This window comes from Lithobates pipiens, unplaced genomic scaffold (assembly GCF_037356315.1).
Source record: "Lithobates pipiens isolate NorthernLeopardFrog02 unplaced genomic scaffold, aLitPip1_a1.2 Scaffold_28, whole genome shotgun sequence".
Classification (NCBI taxonomy): Eukaryota; Metazoa; Chordata; class Amphibia; order Anura; family Ranidae; genus Lithobates; species Lithobates pipiens.
The window spans coordinates 138739088-138755303 of record NW_027507789.1 but is presented as its reverse complement, the minus strand read 5'-3'; the positions used below and the strand labels follow the sequence as shown (position 1 = coordinate 138755303).

The window sequence follows — 16216 nt, the reverse complement described above, 5'->3', positions numbered from 1 at the left end:
AACTTTTTAGAGTCCTTGAATAACAACGAAAGGGGCATAAGTCTCAGTTACGAGTTGAGTCAGGTAAAAATTAATTTTCTGGACTTGAATATTTCAGTGGTAGAGGATCGTTTTGTCACTTCGACATTCTTTAAAGACACAGATAGGAATTCATTCATTCCTATCGACAGCTGTCACCACATCCCCTGGCTCAGAGCAGTCCCCAAAAGTCAATATATTAGACTCAGACGAAATTGCTCCAGAATAGAGGAATTTCATGTACAGGCCGAAATACTTACTTCCAGATTTTTGGAAAAGGGATACCAACAAGATTTTTTGATTAAAACCCTTAATGAAGTGACCAACATTAATCGTGATGACCTGTTAGTTGAAAGGGGTCCACGTATAAATGATTTTCATGGAAAAGTCCCTTTTATAACTACTTATTCTCTTCAACAGAAGAGTATAAAAAAACTTATAAATAAACATTGGCACATTGTTAGTAGTGATGCCACTTTAAAAAATGTGATAAGTGAGAAACCTCAAGTGGTATTTAGAGGTGCTCCGTCATTACGTAATCGTATAGCACCCAATGTTGTTGACCCTCCCGTTAGGAGTAGGGGTTTTTTTGACCAACTCACTGGATTTTACAAATGCGGAAAGTGTAGGGTCTGTTCTCTGAACTCCTGCAATCAGAGACGGACCACCACTTTTCGGAGTATGGCCACTGGATTAGATCATATCATCAAACCATGTATTACATGTGTCACCACGGGAGTGGTCTACATGTTGCAATGCCCTTGTGGGCTGCAATATGTGGGACGCACAAAACGCCCCCTACAGGTCAGACTTAATGAACACATAACTAACATTATTATTGGTTTCCCAAATCATTCTGTGTCTAAGCACTACTTGAGATTTCACAACAAAGACCCTTCCAAGACCCTTTTTTTAGGGATTGACAAATATAAGCCTCATTGGCGGGGCAGCTCTTTAGTGAGGGAAATTTCAAAACTCGAGATGTCTTGGGTCCATCGTCTCAAAACTTATATCCCCTTTGGACTTAATATTGACACCGATGTCAATGCCTTCATTGACAATTCCTGATTCATTTTCTTTTCCATTCCCAATATTATGGTTGAGAACCTTATGTAAGACACATATATATTTTTTATGTATTATGTATGTCAAATTTATTCTTTATATGTACCATGATAGCTTTTGTGGCTTTGCCAGTTCTGAGATGTTGGACTGGGCTATGATATCTAGATATGGGATATTTTCATTATATTTGTTTTTGTACAGATTTTATGCATTACATATTTTAATTTTTTGATTTTTATCTTTATTCCTTATTTTTTATTTTTTATTTTTTATCATATTTGATTATATCCCTTTCATTTCGGATTTGTGGTTTTTCGTTCGTATTGATAAAACCCTCGTCGGTCATTATATAGCCTACAGACCCTCTGATCAATGTTTTTTTGGCTATTCATATATATGTAGTGACCATTGATGTATAGGGGATAGACATGTTAGATATGTCGAATGCGGTTTAATATGTTTTTTTTGTACCGATCCCCTTACATGATTTAATGTTACTTATCCCACTATTTGGCCAATTCCCCTTTATTTTTAAGATTTCTTCTGTTTTTATATATTGGGATGTGGTGCGGTGCCGGCGCAATATTTACTTTGCACCCGGCGGCGCACTAACACTCACGAGCCAGCATTTAATGTCATTTTCAAAATGCGCAAGCCTTTTTTATTTCACATGATTTTTATTTTACATATTTTTTGAATATCTGCTGCATCTGCATGATGTTCATCAAGTCAGCGATCTACAGTATATCGTAGTCCTTTTAGATCACCAGCAGGGGACAGATCGCATCGTTAGGGCTATTTGCCATTATTCAATATGGCGTGCCAGTACCCAGCCCTGCATCTCAGAATGAGGCTTGGTACGCTGTAGTATCTTTATAAGGTGGAGCGTCACTGCGCTGCCCGTTCCCCATTGACAACGTCAGGTATGACGAAACGCGTCTGGGAGGGCACGCAGTGACGCCACCACGCTGTTCGAGAGGAGGACGGGCTCTTGTTTTACCGGCCGGTTTTTTTTACTGTTTATACAAAGCTGTATTTTACTCATCCACATGTAAGTGTGCTACTTTTTTCTTTAATAAATTGTCCAAACGATATCATGCCATGTTAGCCCCTTTCTTTTTCGGGAATTACTGAGCTCCACGAAGCATATTAATACCTGGAGGGCATTATTGGGAGATGGAGATTTGACTCACCAAAAAGGAGGATATCTTTTGATGGGACTCATCGATTATACACACATGCCCAAATTGCTTATTCTCTGGTAAGCACATTCATTGTAAGGTGACGGGCACTTTTTTGAGCTTTTGGATCGTTTCTAATCACCGCGGTGTCACAAACGCTTATTTGGATCCACATAGGAACTTCTTTTGAATGGACTTTTATTTATGTTTTTTACTTTACACATTGCTGTGTTCTTTATGCACTTAAGCTGTTTTTCCATTGTCATAATTATTTAAGGTTAATTCCTATTTATTTTGTTATTACTTTTTGACATTCTTTATTGTAGGGTTGGCGCAGTTTTTTGTTTCTGTATACTTGTTTGGTGTTGTATCACATCTATTGCTGCAGCCTGTTTCTCATTTAGTACATTTGAGTTTGTTTTTTTCCCTAGCGCGGAATAATTTTTTCCAAATAAAATCCATTCCCCTGCACAATCTCCCTGTACAACTGCAAATCCGTATATTGCAGCATGCTACAGACGGTAGTTCTTTGTTTTACTGCACTTCTCTGCCATTCTGTTTTTCAGGTATACCTAATGCACACTATATCCTGCTAATCACTTATATTATCCAGTACATTATAATCGTTTTACAAGATACAAGAAAATAGTAATTTTCAGGGTGCCATAATCCAGGCCTTGACAAATTTGCTTAGAATCTAGGAGCCAGCTGAAAATTTAGGAGCCATTTTTTTAAATCACTGAGGTGGCGATGATGGGCATTGACAGGTGGCACTGGTAGGCAACACTGACAGGTGGCACCAATGGACACTGACAGGCAGCACTGACAGGCAGCACTCCCTGTCCACAGTGGTGCTAAGGAACGGGCGACCGATCAAGTCTGCAACCTCAACCCCAGTTGTCATATTGGGAAGATGATGTCAGAGGTGGGCGGGCAGTGAGAGCTTTTTATTTTTGAAAAAAAGTGTCTGAACTGATCAACCAAACGGTCCACATGTGTGAAAGGGGCCTAAATGTTACTTGTGTGAGTATTGATTTTGGCACCCTAAAAATCTCTATTTTTCTTGTATTTTGTAAATAGTTTTCTATGGGATGTGGTGCCTTTTATCCCTTGATACCAGGAAGCTTTAATACATTAGAAGCATATTATTACAAAATACATCTGATATACCAAAGATATTTGCACAATGATTATTATGTAGGAGCTGTTTGGGAGAGGTCCTGAGGAATGAAGCAATTCCAAGTGTTCCATCTTATTTTCTGTACCCGATCAGTCAGATTTTAATGTCAATAACTATGCTCAGGCTTCCATACACACAACTCTAGTCCCTGCAGGCAAGGGTGACACCATACAACTTCACAAAAAAAAACAAGAGAACTGCCCTAGGTGCGTAATGATCAATCCTAACCCAACAGCACCCTATATGCACCAATTCACTAAATGCCCTAAGACAGTGGCCATCAACTCCTGTCCCCAGGGCCCATTAACAGGCCAAATTAATTTGCAAGATAACTAATATACATCACAGGTGATATAATTTGCTGCTCAGTGATTGGAGTATTCTAGTCTGCATCTCTCCAAGATAATACATAAAACTTGGCCTATGAGTGGGCCCCGAGGACAGGGTTGATGACCACTGCCCTAAGGTATATGAATTAATTCATTATTAAAATGATATGAAAATATGTGAAGGAATCATGATTAAGATTAGATGCCCTTAAGAGCAGTGTTAAAAATGTCCAGTGAGCATAAGGCTTAAAGGCCCTGTGTTCTGTGTATGTTTTGGATTTGAGAATCATGTGTGCCTGTATGTGCAAAGAGCTGATTCTAGTACCTGTGTTATGTGATACAGGCACATACAGCATGTGAAGTGCAGAGACGTTAATAAACAGCCCTGTTCATGGCACAGAACTGTTTTCTTGACCTGTTTCTAAATGTTCAAGATCCGTTGCCTAATTCTTGTGTTTTTTTTCTTTTAAGAGGAAGTTTGGGGAGAGGAGTATGGAAGCCAAAGGAAGACTTGGTGGAACTGACACGGCCTGCGGTATGTACTTTGGTTCACTTTCTGGGGACATTTATTATCTTGGAGCCCAGGGTAGAGCAGGGAAGGGTTAGAACCTCTATTTGTTATCCATATACAAGAGCATTCCTCTGACAAGCCCAGGAACGGAAATAATCTGTTTGGAAGCAATGTATAAATTACATCGCACCACGTAACCAATGTGTAGAATATTGTCTTTTTTTTATGATGCATGAGTTTTACAACCATCTCGAACGGTGCTCACTGCTTTGTGGTACTAAAATGAGGAAAGAGGCCTAATCTACTCCATCATTTTGAAAACCTGTATAGTGACACTATACAGTATTCGTATTCCTCAAAAATCTGTACACAACCACTACTTGTGTTACTAAACCCAGGACCCTGCATTCACTATTTCTTTATTGTACATCATGGGACACAGAGCCTTAAGTAATTACTTAATGGGTTATAGGCCACCTTCAGGGGATGGTTATACCCAGTCCAGGAAGTTCACACCCTATATAACACATCAGTTTTTTCACCAGTGTCTAAGGTGTTGGTCACGAGTGAAGATGTGCTCTGAGGAGCTCCACTGGAGGGATCCATGCTGGATTTAAATAGCCTCCATAAAGACCAGATCCATCCAAATTGCCTCTAAAGGCCCATACACACGATCAGATTTTCTGCTGATTTTTTTTTTCTTCAGATTTATGAAAACCATATAATATGAGGTCAAACCTTAGGAGTTTCAATGTGTATGCAATCGGGCAGGCCCTTGCACTACATGGTTTTGGTAAATCTGAAGACAAAAATCAGCAAAAAATCTGATAGTGTGTATGGGGCTTTAGGCCTAAAAGGATGGTACCTGGGGCCTCGTATCCGAAGCACAAGGTTTTGCCTGTAACGCCTCTTTGTAGGGCTGGACCCCAGGAACCTAGGGCTTTGGTCTTGCTACATTATCTAGCTTTCCTGGTGGGGTGCTTTACAGGTCCAAGGGACTTGGAACCCTGATATATAGGGACCCGGTCCTTGAAGGTTTGCTAAATGCAGCTCACCGTGATGGGTGAAGGTTGGATTGTCTGTTAATTCAGCAAATCCTGCGGGGGGGATAAGGTAAGGGAAGAAACAGGTATTAAAAACACCTATGTATTCTTCTATTAAGGAAAAAATGGCACGCCTTAAATCTCCACTAGAGGGAGTCTATGCACATACCTTACTCTGTTGTCTTCATTGTAAACCTCAGTCTGTGTCTGGTTGCAGCAGCGTGTGCAGTGAGATTTTTTTCAAGGTAAAAAAAATCTGCAAAATGTGTCCCCTCTGAAAGTACCAGAGAATTAGGGGTACATCACTGCTGTACCCCCTTTACATTACCCCCCCCCCCGCCGTGGGGGGTGTGGTGGTCCTGCTAAATGTATCACTGTTGGCTGATTTTTCTGTTGTTTGTGCCTGTTGCTGGACGGGTCTCTGCCTGAACCGAACCTTCCCCCCCCCCCCCGTTGGGTCTGTGGACCTGAAAACGCTGTGCGGGGACAGTTTAAATATAAAGAAAGGGGCGGAGCCATGAACGTCAATGAGGACGCATGGCAGGATTAAACAGATAAAGCTACAGCTGTGACAGTCTTTCCTTGGCTGATGAGGAGGAAACAAGCAGCCTGCAACACAGGAGCTGTGGGACACGTGTGGGTTGCAAACTGGCATTCCTGATACAGTAAATACACCCTTTTCCCAGCACTAGGTTGAACTTTATAGCGGATTTAAATGTCATGACTATTTTCAACGATTAAGTGCAATTTGTATAGTGCCTCCAAAAAAAGACACCACAAAGACCAAAAAAGACCAAAAAAGTAAAGGTTTCACCCCCAGGCGTTAGGATCTCGAGTCGCATTTCCACGCTGTCATCCTCGCCTGAATTACCAGTTATGGCAAGCCAGGGTGAGCCATAGGAACAAATTGATGGTGCAACTGTTCACATCACAGCCCTTGTATACGTGACTGAAAATGTCCTTTCTTCCTCCCTGCAGGGTCTGGAAGGAAGATTAGTGGCTTTAATGGCATCCTCCATTCAAATGGATAGGAAGCGTGCTAGATCCCCCTCCTCCACTTCAGAACCTTTGCATGGGGAACAGTGGGCTTAGGATGAGGTGTTACCCTCAGTCGATCAGGAGGAAAAACACACCGATGATTCCTCTGTGGGGGAAACAATGGTAAATTAACCTTTTTCAGCCTCCATTTCCAGCCTCCATTAAAACGGGCTCTTTAATTTGCACCAGGGGCTTCCACCTCTAGGCAGTGCCGACGGCCTCCGCCGTCAGACACTAGAGGAAAACCTCAGGGTCAGACCCAGGCTCAAAAGAAGTCCTGGGGTCTGAACCTGCAAAGCAGAATCCTAAAGCCTCATCATGAAAAGGCAACCCCCCCTCGCCAAGGTGGGGGGAAGACTTCTGCAGTTTTCAGAGGTCTGGCAAGAGGACAGATGGGTCATCTCCACGGTAACACTGGAGTACAAGCTGGAATTTTGGGACTTTCCTCTATCTTGTTTCCTGAGGTCAAGCGTTCCGAAAGATCCAGAGAAAAGACAATCTCTGTTTCAGGCACTAGACCAATTAATATCTCAAGGAGCAATCATACAGATCCCCAGAAAAGAACAAGGTCTGGGGTTTTATTCAAATCTTTTCATGGTACGAAAACCAAATGGAGAAGTCAGGTCCATTCTAGATCTAAGAAATCTAAATCAGTTCCTGAAGATCCACTCCTTTTGCATGGAGACGATGAGGTCAGTAGTTTCTATCCTTCTAGGAGGAGAACTTCTAGCATCAATCGACATCAGGGATGCATAACTGCATGTCCCTATTACCAAAAGTTTCTGCTAATATTGCTAATAGATCAGTCGGTGGCTCGTTTGGAGCAAAGTATATGCACTACAACCAATTATCTGGAAAGTTTGGGTTGGTTGCACAACCTAGAGAAATCTTCCTTAATAACGCTAAAAAGGCTGGAGTACTTGGGTGTGATCATAGACACAGCCCAGAAAAAGGTGTTCTTGCCTCAGGCAAAGATCAACTCCATAAGGCTGCTTTCACACTGGGGCGGTATTCAGGCGTTACAGCGCTAAAAATAGCGCCTGTGTAACGCCTGAAAAAAACCGGCCCCTTTAACTCCAGTGTGAAAGCCGGAGGGCTTTCACACTGGAGCGATGCGCTGGCAGGACGGTGAAAAAAGTCCTGCTAGCCGCATCTTTGCAGCGGGGAAGGAGCGGTGTATTCACCGCTCCTATACCGCTCCTACCCATTGAAATCAATGGGACACCGCGGCAATACCGCCGGCAAAGCGGCGCTTTGCGGGCGGGTTTAACCCCTTTTCGGCCGCTAGCGGGGGTTAAAACCACCCCGCTAGCGCCCGCACACCGCCGCTAAAACGACGGTAAAGCGCCGCTAAAAATAGCGGCGCTTTACCGCCGACGCTGCTCCCGCCCCAGTGTGAAAGCAGCCTAAGAGAGCTGGTGCGGATGGTCAGGTCAAATGGCTATCCCTCCGTTCGCCTTTGCATGAGGTTGCTAGTCACCATGGTGGCTTCATTCTAAGCAGTTCTCTATGCCCAGTATTATTCAAGACTATTGCAAAACAGTATCCTATCTGCTTGGAACAAAACAATTTAAGCTTTAGACTTGCCAATGCAGCTGCCCCCAAGAGTGTCCCAAAGCCTCACTTGGTTACTAACCCAGAATCTGCTGAAAGGAAAATTCTTCAGACCAGTCACCTGGAAAGTGGTAACGACGGATGCCAGTCTTTCAGGCTGGGAAGCAGTACTAGAAAAGACAACTGTCCAGGGACAGTGGTCAAGAACCGAAAGAACCTTGCCCATCAATATTCTAGAGATTCAGGTAGTACGTCTGGCTCTAAAGGCCTGGACTTTCAGGTTACGGGATTGTCCTGTCAGGATTCAATCCGACAATGCAACAGCTGTGGCCTATATCAATCACCAAGGGGGCACCAAAAGTCTCTCAGCGCAGAGAGGGGTGAACCATATTCTAACTTAGGCACGGAACATTCCTTTCTGCCAATCGACAGTCTTCATTCCGGGAGTAGAGAATTGGCAGGCGGACTACTTAAGTCACCAGCAGTTATTCCCAGGGGAATGGTCTCTTCGCCTTAACATATTTCGGGCTGTTTGCCAAAGATGGGGGACTCTGGAAGTAGATCTTCCAGCGTCCAGGTTCAACATGAATTTAGTCAACTTTGTGGCCAGAACAAGGGATCCACTCGTATGTGAAACAGATGCTTTGGTGACCCCGTGGGATCAGTTCTCACTGATCTATGCATTCCCCCCCTGTTCAGTTGCTGCCTCAACTTCTTTGCAGGATCAAGCTGGAAAGAAAGCCGATAATTCTGGTTGCACCAGCATGGCCCAGAAGGTTATGAATGAATGAATGAATGAATGAAATACTTGTATAGCGCACAATGCGAACTGAATCGCCTCTAGACGCTGTGGCGAGCTTTGATCATCTGCTAAAAGAGGAAGGTCTTGAGCTTTTTCCTAAAAGCCAGGTGATTTTCTTCCAGGCGGATGTTGATTGGTAGAGCATTCCATAGCGGAGGCCCTTAGACAGCGAATCTCCGATCACCCTTGGATTTATACCGGGCTTTGGGCACGAGGAGGAGGTTTTTGTTGGCTGATCGAAGACTGCGGTTTGGTGTGTAATGATTTATTTTCTCCATTAGGTATTGCGGAGCTTCTCTATGCACGCATTTGTGGGTATGTAAGCTCCTCAGTGAAGGAGAGATGGATTCCCAGGGTTTTTTTCCTGTTATCAGCCTTGCCGCCGTGTTTTGGATCAGTTGTAATCGCGCAAGTTGATATTGTGGTAATCCTATGTAAAGCGAGTTTGCATAGTCCAGTCGTGAATTAATGATTGTTCCAACTACCACTGCTTTGTCATTCTTTGGGATAAAAGGGATGAGTCTGCGAAGCATGCGCAGCAGATGGTGAGATCGACTGACTACAGATCCTATTTGCGCATCCATTGACATTTGTACATCTAAAATAACCCCAAGACTCTTCGCTTTGGTCTTTGGGGAGATAGTCTGCCCAAAGACGGTTGGTGGAGACCAGGAGGTTTTGGTTGCGGGCTTATGATTTGGGTGTAAGATAAGAAGCTCTGTCTTTGATTCGTTCAGCTGGAGGGAGTTGGTGGTCATCCAGTCCTCTATTGATTTGAGGCAGTTTTCAAGTTGTTGGTGATCTTTTTTTCCATTGATCCGGAAATAAAGTTGCGTGTCGTCAACGTAAGAGTGGAAGCAGAGATCTGAGCATCTGATGATTTGAAGGAGTAGGCGAATGTAAATGTTGAAGAGAACGGGTGACAACGGAGAGCCTTGAGGGACTCCGCAGGTGACTGCCCGAGTTTCGGAGAGGAATTTTCCTAGTTTCACTGTCTGTGACCGATTTCCTAGGAAGGACGCGAACCATTGGAGATCTATGTCTTGGACTCTGGCTACTTCTGTGAGGCGGACGAGTAGAGTATTGTGATCTACTGTATCAAACGCTGCACTTAGGTCTAGCAGTACGAGGAGACACGGCTCTCCGTCATCTGCTGCTTCGAGGGCGTCATCCCAAATCTTGAGGAGAGCTGTTTCTGTGCCATGACCCGGGCGGAAGCCTGATTGCAGCGGGTCCAGGAGTTTGTGAGTATCCAGGTGAAGTTGTAGCTGATGTACTACAGCTTTCTACATGATCTTAGAAATGGTGTTGAGGCTTGTAATTGGCCTACGGTTGTTTGGATCCTGAGGGTCCAGGTTTGGTTTCTTGAGTAGAGGTTTGATGATGCCTTGTTTGAGGATGCTGGGAACAATCCCTTTGTGGAATGATCGGTTTATGAGGTGGGTTATGGTTGGAGCCACGATGTCGGAGCATTCTTTCAGTCGTTTTGTGGGGATGATGTCAATAGGTGAGGTACTGTCACGCAGTTTATTAATGATGTTTTTTGCGGTGTCTACGGTAATTGGAGATAGTGAAAATTTTGGCGGTTGCGGTATGTTGGTGCAGACATCCTCTTTATGTATTTGCTGGCTGAGGTTGGATGTTTTCTTCTGACAAATTGTTTCCCTGATGGTTTTGACTTTATCGATGAAAAAATCAGACAGTTTGTCACAGTAATCCTGGGATTCGCTTTCTGGGGGTTCTAGGCACACCGGATTCATTGATTGATTAACCAGTTTAAACAGTTCCCGTGGTTGGTTTGCGGCCGTTGAGATTGTATATGAGAAATGGTCCTTTTTGGCTTTGAAGATTGCTTTCCGATAATTCTCTGTGAGACCTTTGTAGTTAAATAGGTTTTCCTCGGTGGGATTTCTTCTCCATGTTCTTTCCGCTCTTCTGCGTTCTTGCTTTAGTACGGAGAGGGAGCTATTAAACCATCCAGCATTTTTCTTCCTGATGAGTGCCCTGCGTTTTGGTGCAACCGAGTCTGCTGATTGCAGTAATGCCTTGTTCAGGGTGTTGAGTGTTATGGTATGCAGAAATCGTTAAGATGGCAGTGGAGAGCCCATGGTCCCTCCCACTACGGCCAGATCTGCTCTCACAGGGAACAATATTCCATCCTACCTTACGGTCTCTAAATTTAACGGCTCGGCTATTGAAACCCACATTCTGAAGAAACGTGGGCTTTCTGGGTCAGTTGTCTCTACTTTAATGCAAGGAAGCCAGCTTTCAAAACTATATATTATAGAGTCTGGAGGACTTATGTTTCCTGGTGCGAATCCAAGGGTTGGCACCCTTGTAGATACATCATAGGCAGAATTCTTGCCTTTCTACAATTAGGGGTAGAAATGAAATTGGCCTTGAGTACTGTTAAAGGCCAGGTCTCAGCTTTATCAATTTTATTTCAAAGACCACTTGCTACACATTCTTTAGTCCAGGATTTTATACAAAGGGTGATGTGGCTTAATCTGCCTTGAACCCTTGGGACTTGAACTTTTGTTTTGTCTGTGTTACAGAAACAGCCATTTGAACCGATACAACATATTCCCCTAGTCCTTCTGACAAGGGAGCTGGTATTTTTGGTTGCTCTATCCTCAGCAAGGAGAGTTTCGGAATTGGCTGCTCTTTCTTGTAAAGAGCCATAATTAATTTGTCATGAGGACAGAGTGGTGTTACGCCCTCATCCAGACTTTTTGCAAAAAGGGGTTTCAGGTTTTCACCTGAACCAAGATATTGTCCTGCCATTGTTTTTTTCCAAAACCATGTTCCAGGGAAGAAAAGTCACTACGTTGTCTTGATGTGGTGAGAGCAGTGAAAATCTTTTTAAAGGCAACTGCTCAGATTTGTAAGACTTATGTCTTATTTATTCTGCCAGAGGGTCCTAAGAAAGGACAGGCAGCGTTGAAATCCACTGTCGCTAAGTGGATTCGGCAAGTGATAATTCAAACTTATGATTTAAGGGTCTAAGATTCCCCCTTTTCCAGTTAAGGCACACTCTACCAGGGCGGTTAATGCTTCTTGGGCAGGCCTCCATGGCTCAGATCTGTAAAGGTCCGTACACACGGTCGGACTTTTTGACAAAAAACATGCAAATTAGCTGTTTTGGAGCAACATCCGACTGTGTGTACGCTCCATCGGACAAACTTTTTCTGTTTTCATCGGACTTTTGTTGGCTGTGCGAACGGACAAACTTTCTGGCAACAAAAGTCCGATGGAGCAAAGTCCGACCGTGTGTACGCAAAAGCATCGGACTTTTGTACAAGGTACAAACACGCATGCTCAGAACTTATGCAAACGATCAGACTACAATACAGAAGTTGACCAAAGGTGGCGCTGGAGTCATTGAACGTCCTCTTTTGATGTGGCGTCCGTACGTTGTGACGTCACCACGTTCGTGTTTGTTGTCAAAAAGTCCGACCGTGTGTATGCAATACAAACTTGTGGACCACGCCCTTTGTACAAAAGTCCACGGAAAAGTTTGTACAAGTCCGACCGTGTGTATGAGGCTTAAGGCTGCAACTTGGTCTTCAGTGCATACATTCACAAAATGTTATCAGCTGGATGTAAGGAGGTATGAGGATATCGCCTTCGGGCGCACTGTGCTGCAGGAAGCAATATAGGTCCTCAAGTCTGGGTTGTGTCTCCCTCCCCTCAAGTAGCATTGCTATGGGACATCTCATTAAGTATTTACTTAAGGCTCTGTATCCCATGATGTACTATTAAAGAGAATAGGATTTTTTATAACCTCTTACCTGTAAAAATCCTTTTCTTGGAGTACATCATTGAACACAGAGGTCCCTCCCCTCTTTTTTGGGGATTTAAGTATATTGCTTAGCTACAAAAACTGATGTGCTACTGGAAGGAGAAGGGGTTATATAAGGAAGTAAACTTCCTGGATTGGGTATAACCAGTGTCCATCACCTGAAGGGGGAGTATAAACCATTAAGTAATTGATTAAGGCTCTGTGTCCCATGATGTACTCCAAGAAAATGATTTTACAGGTAATCTGTTATAAAAATCCTATTATTTGGTCTCCCACAGTACACAGAACATGGAAATGCAATAGTTTTAGTAAATATAAACAATTAAATACCTTTTTTTTCTCATCAGCAGTTTGAGCAGCATTGTGACTTTTATCAGTGTCCAGCCAAGCACCGGTTAAATCGTTTTTTCACTGTCCTATCAGACTGCAAGACCCCTGACCTTCTGTCTGGACAGTGCTCATTGGCCCTGTGCTGATCACATGCACCGCCCCCCCCCCCCAAGGAAAAAAAAAAACTCTCTAGCAATACACACCAAACTGAGCATGTGCAGCCTGACTCCATAGACTCTGTGTTATCAGGAAATTATCAAGGGACAGTGAAAGGAGGGGAGGATCAGAGAAGACAGGAATAAACAGTAGTGATCAGTAATAAAAATATGCACTGTCACTGTACTGGTGACACTGGCTGGGAAGGAGTTAACATCATGGGCAATCAAAGGGTTAACTGTGTGCCTAGCTGGTGTCCTACTGTAGTGTGGGGGTGCTTTTACTAGAGGGAGGCCTAGATCCGTGTCCCTGCATTACAGGAATACAGGATCCATGCCTTCCTTATGGCAATCTGCCTTGTTTACATAGGCAGGTCTGCGATCTGCCTTTGTACTGCATGATCAGCGGGTGATGGCCGGAATCAGGACTGCAGGTCCCGCTGTGTAGAATCACAGTGGGAACGAGCCTTCGGCAGTGCGCACTCGTGCCTGATACCGGGAAGTGCAGGGTCACATGTGTGTATATATGTTTGTATATGTATATATATGTATGTATGTATGTATGTATGTATGTGTGTGTGTGTGTGTGTGTGTGTGTGTATATATATATATATATATATATATATATATATATATATATATATATATATATAAATTTGTTATATACACATGATCCTGCGCAGCCTGGCCGCCCTGTAGCAGTGAAACTGCTATAGGGTGGCCATCAAGTGGTTAAACATGTTGGACAGACCACGTCAAATTTAACAGAACATTTGATTATAAAATAAAGCATTACAGTGAAACTTGTATTTTCAGAATGATCAGTAGGTACAGAGTTATTGGCAGCTGAAGTTATATGCAACTTCCGCAATGTTTCTATAAAAGTCAAGCCCCACTTGCTTTTTCCTGCAAAGCTTTCTTGTTAATAAGTGAGGCTGCCATCACGTTACCCCCTTACCATTGGCTCCCGCCAACTCTTTAAGGGGTTCCTTTAGAACAGACTTGTAGAAACTGTTATTGGCTTCCCATCGTAAAGGATGACCTGGAGCTGCTGGTGGCGGCTCAGACACAGTGCTGGGGGTGCTGAGTGAGCGCACTCGCAGCACAGGCTGCCCAGCTATACATATTTACTGTATGTAGCACAGCATTGAAGATCACCACCATGCTGCCATGTGTTTGTGAATGACATGTAGGTTTCCTTCTGATTGTTTAGATCACGTGTCAAACACAAGGCCCGCGGCCTGCCAGGCCATTTCATGTGACCCTTGCACCCAGGGCTTTTTATAACCAGAAGTTGAGGGAACTGAAACCTGCACACTGCATAGCATACCCCTCAGACCTGCACTCTTTATGTAGTGCACCCCTGAACTCTGTCTTATTAAATTCCCTTTTGTGGAAAATGTTATCCCTATTGTGGGTTCACCAGTATTATATTTGTAAATTGAAATCATATCCCCTCTCAAGCGTCTCTTCTCCAGAGAGAATAAGTTCGGTGCTCGCAACCTTTCCTCATAACTAAATCCTCCAGACCCTTTATTAGTTTTGTTGCCCTTCTCTCGACCCTCTCCAGTTTCAGCACATCCTTCCTGAGGACTGGTGCCCAGAACTGGACAGCATACTCCAGGTGTGGCTGGACCAGAGTCTTGTAGAGCGGAAGAATTATCTTTGTATTTCTGGAGTTAATCCCTTTTTTAATACATGCCAATATTCTGTTTGCTTTGTTAGCAGAAGCTTGGCATTGCATGCCATCTACTAGGACCCTCAGGTCCTTTTCCATCGTGGATTCCCCCAGAGGTTCTCCCCCCAGTATATAGATTGCATTCATATTTTTGCCACCCAAATGCATTATTTTACATTTTTCCACGTTAAACCTTATTTGCCATGTAGTTGCCCCTTTAAAGCGGGAGTCCGCCGGGACTCCGCGTTTTTTTTTTTTAAAGCCAGCAGCTACAAATACTGCAGCTGCTGACTTTTAAAATAGTGGCACTTACCTGTCCAGCGCGCCCGCGATGTCGGCACCCGAAGCCGATCTCTCGATCGTCTCTCGGGTGCTGCCGCCGCCATCTTGGGTATGGGAATCAGGAAGTGGAGCCTTTCGGCTTTATTTCCTGGTTCCCTACTGCGCATGCGCGAGTCGCGCTGCGCAATAAGGATGGACCCGCTGCCTCTGGGATCTGTGTGTTTCCCAGCAGGCAGTGGGGGACTTTCGGAAAGGGCCGTAATCTACGCCCCTTTCCGCAGAGAGCTATCCCGGAAGTGGGTGCAGATACCTGTACTGTACAGGTACCTGTACTGTACAGGTACCTGCACCCCCCTCCCCCCTGAAAGGTGCCAATTGTGGCGCCGGAGGGGGGGAGGGTTCCGATGAGCGGAAGGTCCACTTTAGGGTGGACCTCCGCTTTAAGATCCTCCCACTATTAGTGCTATTTGGCCACACCTACCATTTGATGCAGTTTAGCTGGGAGGGACATGGTTGAGTTTGCACCTATTCTATCAGAAAAAAAGCCCTGGATAAATTTAAATCATCTTACAGCTACAACCGGCCCTTTGAGGGAAACTATAATGCCGATACTGCCCTTGAAATGGAATTTGACACCCCTGGTTTAGATATACAGGGGTTGATTTACTAACCCCCGACCAGTGCAAAATCTGGTGCGCCTCTGCATGGTAACCAATCGGCTTCTAACTTCAGCTTGTTCAATTAAGCTGTGACAGAAAATACAATTTTACTGAAGAGAACCTTTGCTTGCGGATTTTCTTTCTTCAGTGCACTTTGCCCATTGTTGTAACTGTTAAATTAAATGTAAGCACTGAAAAAGAAAGCGTGAATATAATGCTGCCTTCCTTTTGTGTAGGGCAAATTTTGGCATACAATGGGTTTCACCAAGGCAGGGAGACAGTGCCTGCTTCCCGAGGAAGGGCTCTACTTGCTTGAATGTGTAAGTATTCTGTTTATATTCAGTTCTTGTTGTCTTAACTCTTCCATGATATCTCACCCTTAACCTTATAAACACAATTTGTAAGTAACTGTATAATAGTAATAATGTAAGTATTTTTTTTATATTCCTGTCTCTCATATACAGGCGGATATATAGAGGAACTCCGGTCTTGTTTTAAAAAAAAAAATTAAAAGTCAGCAGCTACAAATCCTGCAACTACTTAATTTTACTAGAAAGACCCTTACCTGTGATCCAGCACTGTCCTCATC

At 43.8% G+C, this 16216-nt stretch overlaps 1 protein-coding gene across 1 annotated transcript in view; it reads left to right on the top strand.

The window, feature by feature from the left end:
- Positions 1 to 16216, top strand: part of TSEN54 (tRNA splicing endonuclease subunit 54) — a 108483-nt gene that overhangs the window by 29157 nt on the left and 63110 nt on the right. Inside the window, exons 3-4 of the mRNA XM_077459605.1 lie at positions 4245 to 4308; positions 15864 to 15947. Of these exons, the coding sequence (XP_077315731.1) occupies positions 4245 to 4308; positions 15864 to 15947 (148 nt within the window). The remainder of the gene's footprint in view (positions 1 to 4244; positions 4309 to 15863; positions 15948 to 16216) is intronic.